This window comes from Onychomys torridus, chromosome 10 (assembly GCF_903995425.1).
Source record: "Onychomys torridus chromosome 10, mOncTor1.1, whole genome shotgun sequence".
NCBI lineage: Eukaryota > Metazoa > Chordata > Mammalia > Rodentia > Cricetidae > Onychomys > Onychomys torridus.
In genome coordinates this window covers 65,075,176-65,093,023 of record NC_050452.1, presented here as the reverse complement: position 1 = coordinate 65,093,023, position 17,848 = coordinate 65,075,176, and the positions used below count along the sequence as shown (strand labels likewise).

The 17,848-nt window shown below is 43.3% G+C and overlaps 1 protein-coding gene across 8 annotated transcripts in view; it reads right to left on the bottom strand.

The window, feature by feature from the left end:
• The window catches only part of Prom1 (prominin 1), a 99,250-nt gene that overhangs the window by 7,568 nt on the left and 73,834 nt on the right, over nucleotides 1-17,848 (bottom strand). For 6 of the 8 annotated variants that reach the window (XM_036200730.1, XM_036200727.1, XM_036200731.1 and 3 more), the window contains 11 exons: nucleotides 17,046-17,169; nucleotides 15,377-15,480; nucleotides 13,197-13,281; nucleotides 11,347-11,493; nucleotides 10,723-10,794; nucleotides 9,471-9,563; nucleotides 7,638-7,691; nucleotides 4,262-4,342; nucleotides 4,060-4,128; nucleotides 2,760-2,852; nucleotides 480-595 (listed from right to left, as the gene is read on the bottom strand). In XM_036200730.1, the coding sequence (XP_036056623.1) occupies nucleotides 480-595; nucleotides 2,760-2,852; nucleotides 4,060-4,128; nucleotides 4,262-4,342; nucleotides 7,638-7,691; nucleotides 9,471-9,563; nucleotides 10,723-10,794; nucleotides 11,347-11,493; nucleotides 13,197-13,281; nucleotides 15,377-15,480; nucleotides 17,046-17,169 (1,038 nt within the window). Of the gene's footprint in view, nucleotides 1-475; nucleotides 596-2,759; nucleotides 2,853-4,059; nucleotides 4,129-4,261; nucleotides 4,343-7,637; nucleotides 7,692-9,470; nucleotides 9,564-10,722; nucleotides 10,795-11,346; nucleotides 11,494-13,196; nucleotides 13,282-15,376; nucleotides 15,481-17,045; nucleotides 17,170-17,848 lie in introns of those variants that run through there. The other 2 variants (XM_036200735.1, XM_036200734.1) reach the window with 2 other exon arrangements.

Below are 17,848 nucleotides of genomic sequence, written 5' to 3'. Positions count from 1 at the left end.
CTGCAGTGCGGGCTAACAGTTCAGATTCCAGAGCTGGTGAGAGAAGAGGAGAATCGAAAAGGAAGCATGCATGGTCACCAGACACAGAACAAAGTGCAAACAGCAGAGCCAGGGAAAAGCAGTAACAACAGTTATCATAAAGTGAAATGCCATGTTCCAGAGAGAGCCGAGCTGAAACAGAAGAACACGGTTAAGGAAGCTGATATTGAAGAAGAAGAAGAAGAAGAAGAAAACAATAGAATCCTAAGATTGGTTATAAACAAACAAAACCAAGACCACCACCACCAAATAAACAAAACAAAACAAAACAAAAAACAAAACAAACAAACAAACAAACAAAAAAAAACAGTAGAAGAGACAATCCAGTACTATACTTAAGCAGAAGCCAAGTTTGCTCTTGTGAGAACTGGTCTTTGATGGCTCTCCAAGGACACAGTGCTGCATAGAAATGCCTGGCCCTCAGGAGACCCCACACTCACTCATCATATATGTCCTCTGAATCCATCCTGCGATAGTACTTAGCCAGCTTGACAGCGATGATTACAGCAGGAAGCAAGAGCACTGTGGCCTTTCCTATGCCGAACCAGAACAAATTCTAGGGGATAAAAACGACAATAATCAGAAGTAAATGCTTGGGGATAAATAATAGGAAAGAAGATTTGCCGGCGGGGGGGGGGGGGGGGGAGGCAGCAGATTCTTTTTGCAATTTTTCAAGTTTTTGTTTTGTTCTCAAAATCAACTGTGACCCTGGCAGGAACCAGTCACCACCGAGGGTACAGTATGTTATTGTAACCCTGTTAAAGTTTCTGAAGGACAAGCAGATCCTAGGATCATGCTGATTTTGTAAAAGAGGAACAGAAAGAAGCATCTAGTGGTGAAACTAAGATTTTTGTCTAAGACATTCAAAGAGCACCCAATCACACACTACATGGTGTATCTTTGTTAGACTGGCTGTCCAACCAAGACAGCTGGCAGCCAGCAGGCTCAAGTTCAAGTGCCTTCCCGTGTAGTTCAGTGTAAATACAGCTAGTTGATATTTCTGATTTTTTTTTTTCTGCATTGGAATAGTTAAGACATTGGCATCTTCATCCTATAACAGTATATCTAGCCAAGAGGACATAAGTGGCGCCCAACACACACCAGTGTCCACCAAGAGTGTGCCATCTTGATCCTCGGCAGCAGGCTGACCACAGACTGAATTTAACCATGTTTCCTCGAAAAGCAGTGTCAACATGTTTTTAAACTTATTGTCAATATTTATAAATCAGATCTCACACTTAATCCTGATCTTCACCTTCTTGAAAATGGCAGCAGGTGTGGGTGGAGGGTGAGGTGGGTAGGTGGGATTGGAGAAAGGCCAATTGAAACAAAAGATAAATGAAAAAGCCACAAGCAAACCTAATGTTTGGTCATTCTAATTCAAATTAAAAAATGTTTTTAAGAGTTTGAATGGAAGTACCCTACATGGGTAAATAAAGCTACTTTCAAACCCATAAGTCAGTAATGAAATTCCAGAGCCAGGGCTGGGCTACCTCCCTGGGAGCTGGCCAGAGAGGCTCCTGAGACCTCCATAACAATATAGGCAATTGCCATTGCTGTTGGATGCAAACCAGACTAAATGGTAAGATGCTGTCACTGAATATACCACGTCCTCTGGTTATAGGACATAGAGAAATTGGGCTGGAACTAGACTAGAACTTAACCCTTAGAGTGCCAGAAGATGCTGTGTGGGCTGCTGTGGGAGGATTATCTTCAGTAGCCTTTCTCAGCTGTGGCTCCTGTGTGCAGCACTATCCTAAGGCCAGGAGATGTACCCATACGTGCAATAGTGGCAAGTTTGAGATGGGGGCAACCAACCTATTTCTAACTGAAGTTGAAGCCTGCTCCTCAAGAGATAACTCATATCTAGTCTTTAGTCAAAACCTGAGTCTGGGAGGTTGTAGGCCTTATAAGGAAACCACTGCTGTAGCTGTCCTAAATGAATAATATTACCTTCCAAATAATTACATTTATGCTCATTGGTTGGTGCTGCTGTCAGTTTTGGGCAGAGAAACTTCTTTTTAGAGTGAATAATGGTAACTAAAGATGTTCATAATTGGTCAAAATCACAATGTGACTTTTGAATGTCTGACCAGAAGAAATGTTGCATCTACATCACACCTGCTAAGGCTCAAGAAATATCACAGAGGAAGGTGTATAAAGATTGGAAGAGCTATTGGTGTGGGGTGCTATAGAATGCTGCCTTCCATGCATGACATGACTGTTGGAGTCTTGAACAAAGAACAGCTGTGGTTCCCTGCACAGGACTGCACAAGGTTGGGCCCATCAACATCCTGTTACGGTAGGGCTCATGAAGCCCAGTCTTCCTGGGAATTTATAGGCAGTTAATGGTTGATGGGGGTAAGCAAAAAACCATTTCTTTGGTGGTATACTCCTGGTAAGGGTATCCACACTCCTCTAAATAACCCTTTACCCATGTTCCTGTAAACAGCCATAATGAAAACTGTTAGATCAAGAGAAATTGGTTGAGGAAAGGAGTGATCAGAGTGACGGGTGAGGGACAAGGGAAGATAATGGTGGTGGCACCTCTCTGGCCCCGAATCTTCAGAAAAGCAATAGTGTTGTCAGAAAGCCGTAAAACTCTCTGAACAAGGTTGAAAATGTAGAAAACTCCTGATAACACAATATGGGGCTGGGGAAGGGGGAAGAGAACACGTTTACTTAATATGTCTTCTCCTTTTGAAAGATGAAGTTCTTACCAGAGGGTCAGCAACATAGCCACACAGAACACCATTCACAGCAGAGTCCATCGCGGTGACCATGGGTTTGCAGGATGTCATCTTCTCTGTGATCTGTGGGATGGAATATACAGGCCAATGTTCACTGAGCCAGGCTCACAACAATTTATGCCGTAAGATGTGACCCCTGACTGGAGTCACAAGAGCATCCGGAAGTGTGCATCCCAAGAGTGTTTTGGAAGCCATGGAGCTGACAGCTGATAAGCACTGAGTTCTATAGCTAGCTCAATTACATTTATAGCCAGACACTTAGTTCCCTTATGCTGTGGTTTCCCTCACTTGTGGTCTGGAATATTAAGACCCATTCTGTGGAACTGCTGGGAGAATCAGGACGTGTACATGCGCAGTTCCATTATCTGGCGAAGGGGTAGACATCAAAGAAGCCATATAGCAAAGGTGAGCCAAGGGGTGAGGGGATTGGGGAGGGGTGTTCTCCCTCACGGGAAGGCTGCCCCCCAAAAGGTCCTGGTGTCTCTTATCCAAATCCTCTTGAGGCAGGTAAGTATAAGGAAATCCTGGCAATACAGGACTCCACTTGGTTTGAGCTATACTCTTAACCCTTTCCTAACCATGCATTGAGCCACTAGGGCCCCCCACTGCATCAAGCTGAGCTGTACACACTCCCTGCCCCAAACAACAATGCGTCACTCCGCCCCAGCAACTTTTCCGTAATATGAACCTGTGCTCACTCCAAAATGTCCTGTAACACACCCTGGAACCCGAAGGAGTGGTGGAGAAAGGGGAATCCAGCCTGGGTTGATTTGGGGTGTGTGCACAATACAGCCAACCATGTCCTCTGCACATCTAGGGAGAGCCTCTACTTCTTATGCCTGTGCGTACGTGGGCATGTATGCGATTAAAGGCAGACACAGCATGGGGAAGGGCATGTGGAGTGAGTGAAGACTTTAGGTCTTCAATGAAAACAAAAGACACCCCCTCCCTCCCTACCGCTAGCAACTAACTCTGCCTTCGGACCCCATACAAGGAAGCCTTAACTAGTCACCAGCTCACCTGAGTACCCAACCTCAGACAGCCTGCGGCTTCCTCCCAGCGACTGCTTTGTACCCTCACCTTTGAATAAAATCCTAGCTACTTTGCTGTTCGCTTCCTTGGAGGAGCTGGAACACCAGGTCCAGGCAGACACTTTCATTTATCTCCAACCCAAATCACCAGGATTTTACTATCCTTCAGATTTTATACTAGGAAGTGACTCTCCTGAGATGGGGCACCCTTGATGTTCCTAAAGGACGAAGCTACTTACGGCGTACAAGACCCACTGCAGGTAATGTTCAAAATAGCCTGTTACTGTTCTCCCATACTTCTGTGTTTCCTAGAAAGGAGAAAAAGATTAGGATCATCATTAAAACAACTAGAGCACACTCAATAGGCATAGCTACTTCACTGTGGAATACTCACCCACACGGCCCTTCATCTACACACTTGCTTAAGAAAAGAAAACTTACCCCAATAACGACGGAGGAAATGTTAGTGGTGAGGAAGTTCTGAGCAGAATCCACAGATGCGATGACCTTGTTCACTTTCTCCTGAAAAAAAAAAAACAACAACAACAATAATTGGAAGGGGAGGCAGGAATTTAATTAGGCAATTTGTAAATCCAATTAGAGTCCTTGGGAGACTGATTCCAGGATCCCCACTCCCCTTGCTCAAAATCTGCAGGCTCTAGATGTCCCTCTATAACATTGAGTGGTACTGGCATATAACCCATGCAGGTACAGCGTACCTGCTATGTCAGTAGCTGACATAAAACACTGTGTGTTAACAATAACAAAACGGAGGGTCTGTACATATTTGTTATAGACATAGAAACCACCCCCCCACACACACAAATATTTTCTTTCTTTTTTTTTTTTTTTTTTGGTACTGTGCATGGAACCTATGGCCTGTGCTTTCTAGACAAGCATTTTACCACTGAGCTAAATCCCAAGCTTTCTATTTAATATATAACTGTTTGAACCCACCCATAGACACAGAAGTCTTGTTGATGGACAGCCAACTGGCCTCCGTGACTAGGGCCTGACTCAGTCCTCTGAGGACAGGCAAAGATGAGCTCAGAGGAAGGACAGATACACTTTGGGGCTATACACCCAATGGGGTCTTGATGGGAATCGTTGGTTGTTTGTGAATTCACATATAGAAGGACAACATAGCTGAACTCCCTTCGGAGCAGCCAACTGACCTCCTTCAAGGTGGCCCAGCTAGCTAGTTTTTTTTCCTCCTTAAAAAAAAAAAAAAAAAAAAAAAAAATCTCTAATGAAACCTGTTGCACCAAGATGCAGCCATTGCAAACCCGTGTGACAGCTTGTTACAAACAGGAAAAAGACTCATTTTGCACAGAGGTCTGGGGGAACACAGCTGGGCAGGTGCATCAGAACAGAGTTCTGTCTACCTCTCATACCCTAGGCTAGGTCCTGATAGGGGAGCAACATGCTACTGCAGGTCTCATCCTGAATGTGCAGTGGGAGCCAGCAAAGATTGTGAGCTCACCAGTATGTCTTCAGATCCCCTTGGCATGGGACACAATTGTATGAAATGGCACTGGGATCAGGCGTGGCCCTGGAGCAGAGCAAACCTACTGGTCTTCAGAGGGTCTATGTCACATTATTGGGCTCACTGAGGAAAGTAGAAGAGCCCCCCTTTTTAACTGTGGGGTTCACACTCTAAAGTGTGGAGGCCCACAGAGGTTTCCTAGTGAGATCTGAGCTTACTTTACCCAGCAGGGCTGCATAGAGAAATGATTGGACCATGGGCATGGTTACCAGGTGTTTGGAAGGGTCTACACTTGGCTGTGTGGTATGCTTTGATCTAGCAAGGGGGAGGTCTTTTGCCTCGCTCCATGCATTGTTATAAAAAGCCCTTTTGAAGGGACAGAGGGGCCCATGGATTTTGATCCAGGTCCTCCTGAAGTTACCCTGTGTTTCTGTCTGTCTCCTTTCCACTGTCTTTCTATTAACAAGTTTCTTATTCTTCTCTCTTCCTCATAGGAACCCTTTAAAAGGTGGAAGCTGGCCTCCCACACCAAAGCTCTTATGAGCAATCTTTCTAGTTCAACAAAAATACTTATTTCTGATGCATCTGCTGCAGTTCTGCATGTATGAAGAACACAACGCAACCTCGGTGCTCAGTTTCTGTGCCAGGGCACTTTTTGTGGCATAGTGACAAACCTTTCAAGGTGACTGGTGTCCTTTCTGGCCTGGCTTCCCAGGTGTAGAAGGATGGTATGCGGTCAGCCCTCTAATCTATGAGTTTTAAATCTGGAATTCAGTTGGCCTCTTTTGTTGTTGTTTTGTTTTGATTTGTTTTTGAGACAGAGTTTCTCTGTGCAGTCTTAGCTGTCCTAGAACTCACTCTGTAAACCAGGCTAGTCTTGAACTCAGAGATCTGCTCTCCTCTGCCTCCTGAGTGCTGGAATTAAAGGCATGTGCAGTCACTACCTGACTCATTTAACCTTTGGTGGCAGGAAAGGGAGGGGTTTACTGAATGTGTTAAGATTTTTCTGATCATTTCCCCCTAAATAATACAGGACAGCAGCTAGTTACATTGTGTTTCTACTGCATTAAGTATTTTAAGTAATCTAGAGATGGTTTCAGTACACCAGAAGGTGTACCTATGTTAGATACACATACTGTGCAATTGATGTAAGGGGCTTCAGTATGCATGGGGTGTCTTGGAAGCCATCCCCTCCCTACACTGAGGCAGAACTGTACTTCTCCCACCTCATGATGATGACAGTGGTTGTGGCCAAGTGACTTGTTTCAACTAATGGAATGTAAGACAAGTGGCAGCATTCTGAGCAGTGGCTTAAAGGCAATCCATGCTCTTGCTCACACACCCAGCTTGTACCATTCTGTTATTGGTTGATAACTGAAATGATCCCCCTCAAAGCCACAAACAGTAAATATGTCTGGGGTTGTCATCTTATGGTGGAGTGGATGAGAATGGCCTCCATAGGCTCATATATTTGAAAACATGGCCTCTAGCTGGTGGAACAGTTTGGGAAGGATTAGGAGGTGTGGCCTTGTTGGAGGAAGTATGTCATTGGTGGTGAGAAGTTTGGAAAGCCCATGCCATTGCCCAGTTAGCTCTCTTTCTCTGCGTCTTTCCCCCTCCCTCCTCCCTCCACCCCTCCCTCCTTCCTTTCTTGTCCCTCTCCTTCTCTGCATGCTTGTGGATCCGATGTAAGCTCTCACCTACTGCTCCAGCACCATGCCTGTCTGCCTACTGTCATGCTTCCCTATCAGCTGCGACAAGAGTCTGCTCTTCCAGGCTGAGTCTTTTAGTGGGTGGGCAAGTAGAAAAGCCTGTGGCATGCCCAGCAGTAATGGTGAACATGTGCAGTAAACAGTTCCAAGACTACCAGGGATATGCAGCACAATATTTATAAAAGTAACCATGCTTTGGGCTGGAGAGACGGTTCAGCATTTAAGAACACTGGCTGCTCTTACAGAGGATCTAGATTCAATCCCCAGTATCTACATGGCAGCTCACAACTGTCTGTAACTCCAGTTCCAGAGGATCTGACATCCTTACATAGTCATACATGCAGGCAAAACACCAATGCACATAAAATAAAAATAAATAAACTTAAAAAAAAACTAACCATGCTTAAGCTCACCTCCTACCCAGCAAGACCCAGACTCTTGAAACTTGCATTAACAGAAGCTTTTGGGAGGAGGAAAGCCATGGGAAAACCAAATTTGGTATTCAAAATACTCCAAATACCTCCTTTTAACTTAAACTACTCACGAAAACCAATACCTCTGATTTTCTAGGTGTGAAATTTGATAAGAAAACCTCATGAAAGAAAATCGAAACCCTTACCGGCAATTTATCACTCGTGTGCTCAAGGGTCCAGACACTTTGTTTTAAATCATTCTGGTGGAGAAAAGAAAAGCATTTCAAAATTCTTATCCAAAGCATCAAGAGTGTCAGTAACTCTCCCAACACAGACATCAGATCTGACTGTACAGAGTAATGGCTGCATTCTAGAAAGTACAGCAGACATGAGCAACTTATACACCATTAGTGTGTGAGAAAACCCATAGAGGAAAAACAGGACCATACTCAAAGGCTTTAAGGGCATATCACACACACAGCATACAAGAATGCCTTCAAAATAGGTTTAATCAGTTGGGAAGGCATTATTTAAAACAGAGCTAGCCTACCAAGTGTGGTTTACTTGAATGGTTTAGGTTCAAGTGGCAAACTTTATCTGTAAAAGGCCACACTATAAATATTTCGGGCTTTAGGGGCCATATTCTATTCTATTTTTTAATTTTTTAAAAATTTTTTTTGAGACAGGGTTTCTCTGTGTAACAGCCCTGGCTGTCATGGAACTCTCTCTGTAGACCAGGCTGGCCTCAAACTTAAAGGGATTCACCTGACTCTACCTCCCTAGTGCTGGGATTAAAGGTATGCACCACCATCACCTGGTGCCATATTCTATTCTTATGGCCAAAAGTGGCCATGGTTTTCTAATAAGCTGCAATGGCTGTGTCCCAGATTTTTTTTTTTAAACTGGCAACAGGCTGGATTGAGTCAGGCTGTGGTTGACAAGGGCCAGTTGCCAGCCCTTGACTAATATGATGGATCTGTGGCCAGGTTGTCCTAGCTCAGAAGAGACCAAGGTGTCCTGTCTACTTGAAGAAAAGCATATGTTAACGAGCTTATTCTAGGTGTACGCAACGACGGAGAATTGTATGAAGCTGATACACGGTGTATATGAATCCAATGACAGAACCCTGTGGAACTCTAGCAAACCAGAAAGCAAGAAGGCCAAGACAGAGAGATAACCAGAGTGAAAACTAGATCCACAAGTTTCTATGTGAGAGAGGATGGACTTGTATACACTTCTGCAAACCCGAGCAGCTGACCTAGGGACCCCGTTTCTACACAGTTCTCCCTTTTATAACCACAAACAGGCCCAGGAGCAAGCATAACATTGATTCCTCTGGTTACTGAGTCCTCAGGTTCAGAAGACATCCATTTCCATGGACCACGTAATAGCAATGTAAGCACCACCCCTAATAGCCTGTCATTCTCTTTGCTCTTTTTATTTGAAACTTTATTGTTTGATGAGGACACTGGGAAGTCATTATGTTTTAGAGGGACAAAGAGGTATTTGAAACCAGGTCTGTGTGATGCCAAACCACAAACTACCCCTGTTACATTAGAAGCAAGGAAAGAGAAAGTTGGGGGTGGAACAGAGTTGGAGAAAGAGAGCAATAGCCATGGAAGGAGTCAACAGAGCTGAGGGCAACAGAAGAAGTACTTACCCTCGCCTTCACATATTTCTAAGCCAAGATTGGAGAAAAAGGATTGGAGACTATGTCAGCAAGAGCCCAGAGCACAATCACACTGCCCAGGAGACCTATTAGCAGGAGCACAAGCTATAGCCAGGTGCTGGAGACAGATGTGAGGTGCGCCTCACTGCTCACACTCTCTTGGAAGGAACAGAGGGAGGCACAGTAAAGCAAGGCATGATTTAAGGTTGTGGTTTTGAAAGCCCAGATCCATATCTGAAACTGAGGCTGAGTGGTTGCAGCCCTCTGTCAGATGAGTGTGTGTCTTCAGGCTATTTGCAAGTTAACTAGACAACTCGGTGCTAGATTTCACTCAGACCACCAAGAAATGCCACAGGTTGTTGACTATTACCAGTGATTGCTGCAAAGGAAGGACTTGCTGCTGGTGAATGGCTATAATATTCTGTACATCTGTTTTCAAGGCCTGTTTCAACTTTCCTTCAGGCTACAAGGAAAAGAAAACATAAGGATCAACACCATCCTTCTGGACCACAAAACAAGCTCATTAACCAGAAAGGATACCAGAAGATGCCACATAACCAGGATTCCTTTTAGACAATCATGACATGAATAGGCAGCAGGGGCACCTAGACAAACTGCTTCCCAATACAGAGCCACGGACTCGTCAACACTTCACACTCAAAAGCACTTCCTAAACACAAGATGCCGTGGTTTCTTCTTCCTGTCTCCAAATGGCACTGCTAGTCAATTTCCCTGCTTTACGGTTGAGAAAAACCAAGGCTCAAATGAAGATAATTCGTGTTAGTTCACATTTAAATGACGGTCAGTATATGAGCTATAACAATCCTGTGAAGCAGGTATAATTACTGCCCCCATTTTTACAGATGGGGAAACTAAGGCACAGGTGAGTGAAATACCCTGCTTAGGCCACTAGCATCAGGAAGAGACTGAATCAGGACTTAAACCTGGGTCTTCCTCCAGAGCTCTGCTTCCTTGTCACCACACTCTGCTATTTCTTGAAGGGGCAAGGCAGAAGAGCTGACATTAGGCAAGTCTATGGGCTATGATGATGCCTCTACTCAAGCTTATGTGCCTCCTGTTGGTGATGCAAGGCACAACTTAGCTACTACTCCTTCATACTACAAGAAAAATGTGTGTGTGCATATGTATGTGTGCATGTCTGTGTGTATGAGTGTGCACGTGTGTCTATACAACTGTGTGCATGTATGTATGTCTGCATATGGGTATGTTTGCTTGCATGCTGTGTATATACCTGTGTATATGTGTATGTCTGTGTGTGTCCCCATGTGTGCATGTCTGTGTATGCATGAATTGTGTGTATATTTATGTGTGTATGCATGCATACATGTATGCAGTGTGTGTGTGTGTGTGTGTGTGTGTGTGTGTGTGTGTGTGTGTGTTTGAAGTGGAGGTGTTGATCTGTGAAAGCATATGCAGAGGTAAAGCTCTTTAGCCTCTGAACCACATAGGAACAGCTGCCAATGGAGCCTCTAATGCACCAGTGAGGTGCTGTGAGACAAAGTCAAGCCATGGTGACAGGGACCACTTTGTGGCTTCCTAGCAATGATATCAACATTTGCCTTTCCAGCTATGATAGCATTTAACAAGACTATTGAACTCACCAACTTGTTTGCCTTTTCTTCCAGAGAAGAGGCAAATGGCAGCAGATCCACTTTGGTAGGAGATTTCTCAGCCTACCAGGGAGGAAATGAAAAGAAAACCATGTTACAGACCTGGGCTTTTACAGGAACACCATCTGAAGGTAGCATGTTGAACATGGGACCACAGCCATCAGGCAACAAAACAAGGCTAGAAATGCCCACATAGGTTATATTTGCAATTCTATATATTACTTTTACCCACCCATAAAAAATACTACTAATACACCCAGTAACATTCAGATTTGAAAAAACATGCTCAGTGGAAGAATCTAGAAATGTAAGTCACCAAGTGTATGTTGCTACTTATATGGACTATACAGAAAAGAGTGTAGATGGATGGCTGCCAGGAATTTGGGACTGGGTAACAACTGCTTATGGGTGGAGCATTTCCTGTGGGTGATGAAAACACGCTGGGACTGGAGATGGAACTATGAATATACTAGATGCCACCAAACTGCTGGCCTTTAAAACTCTGACATTCATGCTATGTGAATCCAAGGTTGTGATCAATAAAACTTCAAAAAAATATACAATACAATACTCTCATTTCTCCCCAAAGACCATACATGTGTATCTTGCTCATACCTCCTTCAAGTACTTGGAGTAATCGATTGCATCTCTCCACGAATGTGCAAAGTCCTGTAGGGTTTTCCTTTTTGCTTTGTCCAACAGTTCAATGTTATCAACATTCACATTCAGGTTTTCCAGCTCCTTGATTATGTTTCCAGTATGCTGTGTGAAACAAAGGCATCCTTTCATCTCCCAAGAAGGTCACACACTCAATGTCTTCAAGAGGAAAGAGGCCAACTACACTAGATCAAAGGAGATGCATATATTTCGATTTGAATTACTTCCTTCTCTGCCTACATAAGTATTCTCTCTGAAGGTGGAATTTAAAAAGGAGGAAGATTGAATCTCCAGCCTTGCAGATCTCAGAGGGAAGAGGCTGAGTCATAAGAGAGGGACACATGAACTCCATCAGAAGAGCAGGCGGAGAGGACTCAGTGGAAATGGACTGCAGAGAAGAAATGACGTCTAAGCATCTATTCTTGACAAATGAAGGCTAAAAGGACAGGGTGGGCTGGCATTCCAGGGAGGGGACCAGCATGCATCTGGGTAGTAAAGGAGACATTGGAGATATCTTCTGGGAAACAATGATCCTGGGAATGTGGTTGCTGATCTGGGGTTATCCTAACAGCCAACCAGTAGTTACTATAAGCATGCAGTGCCTGGCTGCCAATCTCAACTGTTATATAACATGGTGCAGAGAAAATAGCCCATGGCATGATAGGCAAAGGAGTATAAGAAATCTGCTTAGGACTTGGTCACAAGATATTGTTTTATTTATGGGAATATTTAGGGGAGATGCTAGATACAAAACTCATGTAAACCTTTCAAACCAAAGGTCTTCACACTGGAAAGCTGTAGAGTTATCATAGGCCTCTTGGCTCCCCTAATGATCTTTCATGATGCTTAAGTGAGCAAGATGCCGGCCAGGACCTTCTCCCTTGGTCTTGCTTGAGATCTATCTACTCATTATGGAAGCTGAGAAGACCAAAAAAGGCCTCCTAGCAGGGAGATTGAGGCCATGTAAGCTAACTGCTCTCTAGACCAGGAGCAGAAACTATTACTCTCTCTTCTCTTCAGTGTCTCTGGGACGGCTTTTTCTTGGCATCTCAAGACATGTCAAGGGTGTGGGCTGGAGCACAGCTAAGATGGTCATTCTCCTACTTTTGATTCTATCCTTTCTTCTTCTTGCCACAGGTAGGTAGGGCTCACATAACCCACTCAGGAGTCCTGGAGTGACAGTGCTTACATTGTAAGGGATAAGGACAGGGGCGACCATATTTCTTTATGCCTGATTCCCAAGTCTGGGACCTGGCAGAATAGAAGACCTGGTCTTGAAGGACCAACATCCCTAAGAAGTGAGTAGGCCTGTTCTTGTAGAGCATGTTCACCAGATGAAATTAACGGTTTCCCTGAGAAGTCTCTTATGGGAGACCTCTTTGGAGGGTCTTGCACAGCATTGGAAAAACTCAAGTGTGAAGAAGAAAAAGATAGTTGGTTGGGGGTGTGAAGGTGTTTTGAGATTAATAGATAAAAGTGAGGATCACAAACAGCTTTCAAAATGAGTAGATCTTACGTGGACCAAGGGAGGTGGTATTGGCCCACCTCTTGCTCATTTGGCATCATGGAAGGGCATTAGATGAACCGGCGGGGGGTTGGGGGGGACAGGAGGCCATAATGGTTTGACAGCTTTCCAATGTGAAGAGCTTTTATTAGAAAGGTTTATATGAGTTTTGTACCCATTGTAATCTACTCAATGTCACTTTAAAATGGGCATTTTATCACATCAGCCTTTGCCAAAGGGAAGAAATGCACCTGGGTCTATTAGTAAAACAAAGTCAAGTTCATGACTGGTTCTAATGACTCACCTTCTCAATGTTGAAATTCTCACTGATGTTGAAGACATTATCAAGCTGAAAGGTAGCATATACACCTCGACCTTTTTTGCAGTCCCTATAGGAAGAAACAGAGAAAACACGACCAGATCAGCAGCATGGCAATCACTGACTTTCACTAAGGAAGAGGAGAGAGGTTAGTCACCCCTCAGGCTAGCAGGACTATTTCTCCACCTGGCAAAGGGACATGATGGGAAGTGAGGACAGTGTCAGTGACCCCAGATTTAGAGGGAAGGGTATATCACACACTATTTAGAGACTTACTCTAAAAGCTGAGCTAAAGGCAAAGAAAATCAGCTTTCTTTGAATGGTATTAAACAATGGGAGCCCTCAGTTCCTCAGGATGGAGGTCACGTCCTTTCTGTGTCTTGTCAGGTGACCCAGAATTTGAGGTGCTGAAGCAAGACCTCCAGAAGTCACCCAGTACTTTCATGTGTGCACCTATGTGGCTGTTGAATATCAAAAACATTAATAAGGAAAGTGGGAAAACCCAAAGAGGGCCGTGAACATGACCAGGTCTCCCACTCAAGAGGGAACATTCTAGGGAAGAAGATGCTTCTAGGGGAAAGATGCTGACTGCTTGAATGTTTTCTCAGCCAACTCACAATTAAGGAGGGCACTAATGAAAAAAAAAATTTTTTAAATGAGGGGTCCATTATACAAGAGAAGGGTCTGCCATGCCACTGCTGCAGGACTTGAAATTTTAAGGTTATAAAAGGGTTAAAGAAATCTGTGTAAGATGACTGCGCTACGGAAACTTTAGAATGGGGAGTTGGCTGTTCCAATGTTATCAATTACAGTGGAAATTTAATGGATCCACCATTTCAAAGCCAAAAGAAATTTGGGACAAACTTCACAAAGCTGGAAAAGAAAACTATCCGAGGAAAGAAATACGATTCAGATTCTGATGATGACTAGACTGTGCTGTCCTTGTAGACCATCTGTTTGTCTGTTTACTTCAGAGTTAAGTGTGTTCCTAAATTCTCCTGATTTTGGCCCATTGACCATCTATACTCATATCCCAAAGTTAATACTGCATCACCACGTGGAAGGACATCATTACTATTTTGTCTGTGGCCATCGTGTGTAACTTGAGAGAAACAGATATTTTAAATTACCTGGAAAGGGTCTGCATTCTCTATTTTTGTGATTGATTTTATCATAACGTAATTCTTCTATCTTTATACCACTCACACTTGTGTCTTTAATCTACTGAATTAGAAATAGAAATTCAGCCAACTATTGCAGCATTTAATGAGTGCTATCTATACAAAAGGGTGGGTAACATTCCTGGTGTAGCACATGCACCTGTCAGGGAGTCCTCACTTCATTCATAGAATGTGTTTCAGGAGCTATTAAAGCCTTGCCCATGTAAAAAAAGAAAAAAAAAGAAATCTGTGGATCATTTAGTATCCCAGGGAATTAACAACAGAAGTCAGGATGTTCTATCAATGTTCTCACATGTCAGGGGTAGAAAATGCATGCTGATGAACTGTCATAAAACACTGTTTTATTACGTTCTTACAGTGTGTGAGGAACTGCTCCAAACACATGCATCTCACCCAGCCCTAACAACTCTAAGGGAAGAGTTTTATTGTTATTCACCATATTAAATGGAGAGAAATTAAATTGTCCAGGGTCTCAGGAGAACAAGACTGGATCCCAGTGACCTGACTGCACAATGCACAGGCTAGCCCTACAGCTGTCTGACTATTAGATCTCAGGTGACCTGACTGCACAATGCACAGGCTAGCCCTACAGCTGTCTCACTATTAGATCTCAGGTGACCTGACTGCACAATGCACAGGCTAGCCCTACAGCTGTCTCACTATTGTGGAGTCTGTGATATGTGCCACTCTGAGTTCTTGACGGATTTTGTTAATTCATCTTATTGTTACCTTAGCCAGGGAATCTTAGGGAATACCTAAACAGGGGGACTGAGAAATCACCAAGATTAGGTCACAAAGGCTTGAAAACATGACATTTGGAAGAGGTATCATCTGCCATGATATTTTGCTGAGACTAGAAAACAGTTTAGCTCTGAAATTATCATTAAGTTAAAAAAAAAAAATCACTGGAAGTGAAATCCTTATTCTTAACAACAACAACAATAAAACTTTCAGCAGGAAAATGTCTACTGCAAGGATTAATACCTGTAAACTTGTTCAAATGTCAGGTTAATGTTTGAGTTTTTAAGGATCAAGCCAGAGAGAAAGAATTGCCACTGTTCTCTTAGCAGGTAGGGAGTGTCCAGGACCTGGAACAAACAGAGCGGTTGTTTTAAAGACAGTTGTACACTAACTCATACAGTAAAAAGTAAGATTCAGTTAGGTATTTTTGAGATTTTTTTCTCCACACCCCTACTTTTGAGATATTTTGTTGTGATATTTCTTATTTGTTTCCAACCCCAAATCAGAAAACAGTAGCACAATTAGAACCAATGGGTTGAACACTGAATAGTATCAATTAGAACAACTGAAATGGTGTTTTCAGAGCAACTTGAATTTACTACACATATTAGAATAAGAAGGACTAGACTATTTGGTTTAGAATAATTAAAAGAAAGTTATAAACCAATAGACTCAGTCTCTTAGGACAAAGTGAATTAAAACTCCATTTCCAGTTGGGCATGACGGCACACGCCTTTAACCCCTCATTCTGGAGGCAAATACAGGAAGATCTCTGTGAGTTACAGGACAGCCAGGGCTACCTAGTGAGACCCTGTCTTAAGAACAAAACAAAGAAAATAAAGCCCCACTTTCCAACTACTACACAAATTGAAGAAAAATATACCAGTATGTCCAAGTACAGGTTCAGCATCTCCCTTATAGAATGCTTAGGACCAAAAGTGTTGCAGATTTAGATTTTTTTTTCTGATCATAAAATATTCACACATATAAAGAAGCATCTAAGGGATGGGACCCAAGACCAAACATGAAGTTCACCTATGCTTAATTATTTTCTTATACAATAACTTGAAGGTAATGCTCTACTACTGTTTTCTTAGGAAATAAATGGAGACTATGTGATCCATTGATGCTCTCAATAATAACTGAAGGTAAAATTGGTTACTCATGCAGCCCTTCACTTGTTTTTATATCAGATGCCAGGTGGAAATCATACACACAATAAAAGAGGGAAGTAGAAATACACTCCAAACGTCAGGCTCTGAGGCTGGAAAGATGGCTCTGTGGGTAAAGTGTTTGCTGTGCAGGCATGAGAACCTGAGTGCAGATTCTAGCACCCAGGTAAAAGATGAATGTAGGTGTGTAACCTCAGGACCATTGGGCAGAAAAGGGCAGATCCTAGATGTTCACTGGCCAGCTGGTATACCTAACTAATGAGATCCAGATTCAGTGACCAATCCTGTCTCAAAAAGTGAAATAGAAAAAGACATCTGACATTGCCCTCTGTCCTACACACACACACACACACACACACACACACACACACACACACACACACACATCACAAATCAAAATCTACAGAAAATACTGGGAAGCCAACTAGAAATCAGGCATGTGAGCCAGCTCTCTATTTTAAGGAAGAAAGTGAAAGTGCAGACTGAGTCCTGGAGTCTGTGAGTTGGTCTTGGGGAAAGCAAACCTGAAATTCAGTTCTTAACTGAGCCTCCTCAACATCTACCAGGGTAAGCCTACTACTGTGTATGTGTATGTGTGCACACTAGCTAGTATAAGCAAAATTTCAACTTGGTGAATGAGAGCAAAGTACCTATAGTTTTTCACTTGATGCAACCCACAAGATACAGTGAGACCCAAGTGTCTATCCAAGCCTCCCTCATAAGAAGAAAACCGTATTTACCTGAAATAATTTCTTGTTTGCGTAAGGTTCACAGAGCAACTTTTCCACATTTGCACCAACAACGAAAGTAAGAACCACAAGGATCATCAATATCCAGCAAAAAAGGAAGCTGAGTCCAACCCCACTGGAAAAAAACACAATGTGAGTTGTTAGTTCTCACTAATTTTGTCTACTCATCATACAGTGGACCTGTAGTCTTCAGTGCTTTGTGGGTAAAAATGTATCGACGGTCCACAGTGAACAGAGGCAGTGGGTTACCACTGGGGTCTTAGCAAATGCTTACAGAACGCTTACAATGATAGTGTCGGGTCTACTTTTAGTCTTGTGTGGTCCAGAGCCTGGGCTCTGGGGTCAGCTGAGAACCGATTCTTCCTGCAAAGATGTGGATGGTAGAGAGACACTAAGTAGGAAGAGTGCCTGTGGAGAGCCATACTGCCAACCTGACAGGCTCTGGCATCACTTAGGGGATACATCTCTAGGCACACCAGGGAGACAGTGTCTTAGTTTGCTTTCAAGTGCTTGATAAAACACCATAGCCAAGGCAATTTATAGAACGGGTTATTTGGTTTACAGTTCCAGAGAGATAAGATTTTGTCATGGTGAAGCATGGCAGCAAGCAGCAGACATGACACCTGGAGCCAAGGCTGAGGGCTTTCATTCTAAGCCAGAAACAAGAAGTGGAGAGAGTGCACTGGGAATGGTATGTGGCTTTTGAAACCTCAAAGCCCACCCCCAAGTGACATACTTCCTCAAGCAAGGTTACATCTCCCAAACCTACCACATAGCTCTACCAACTTGGGAAC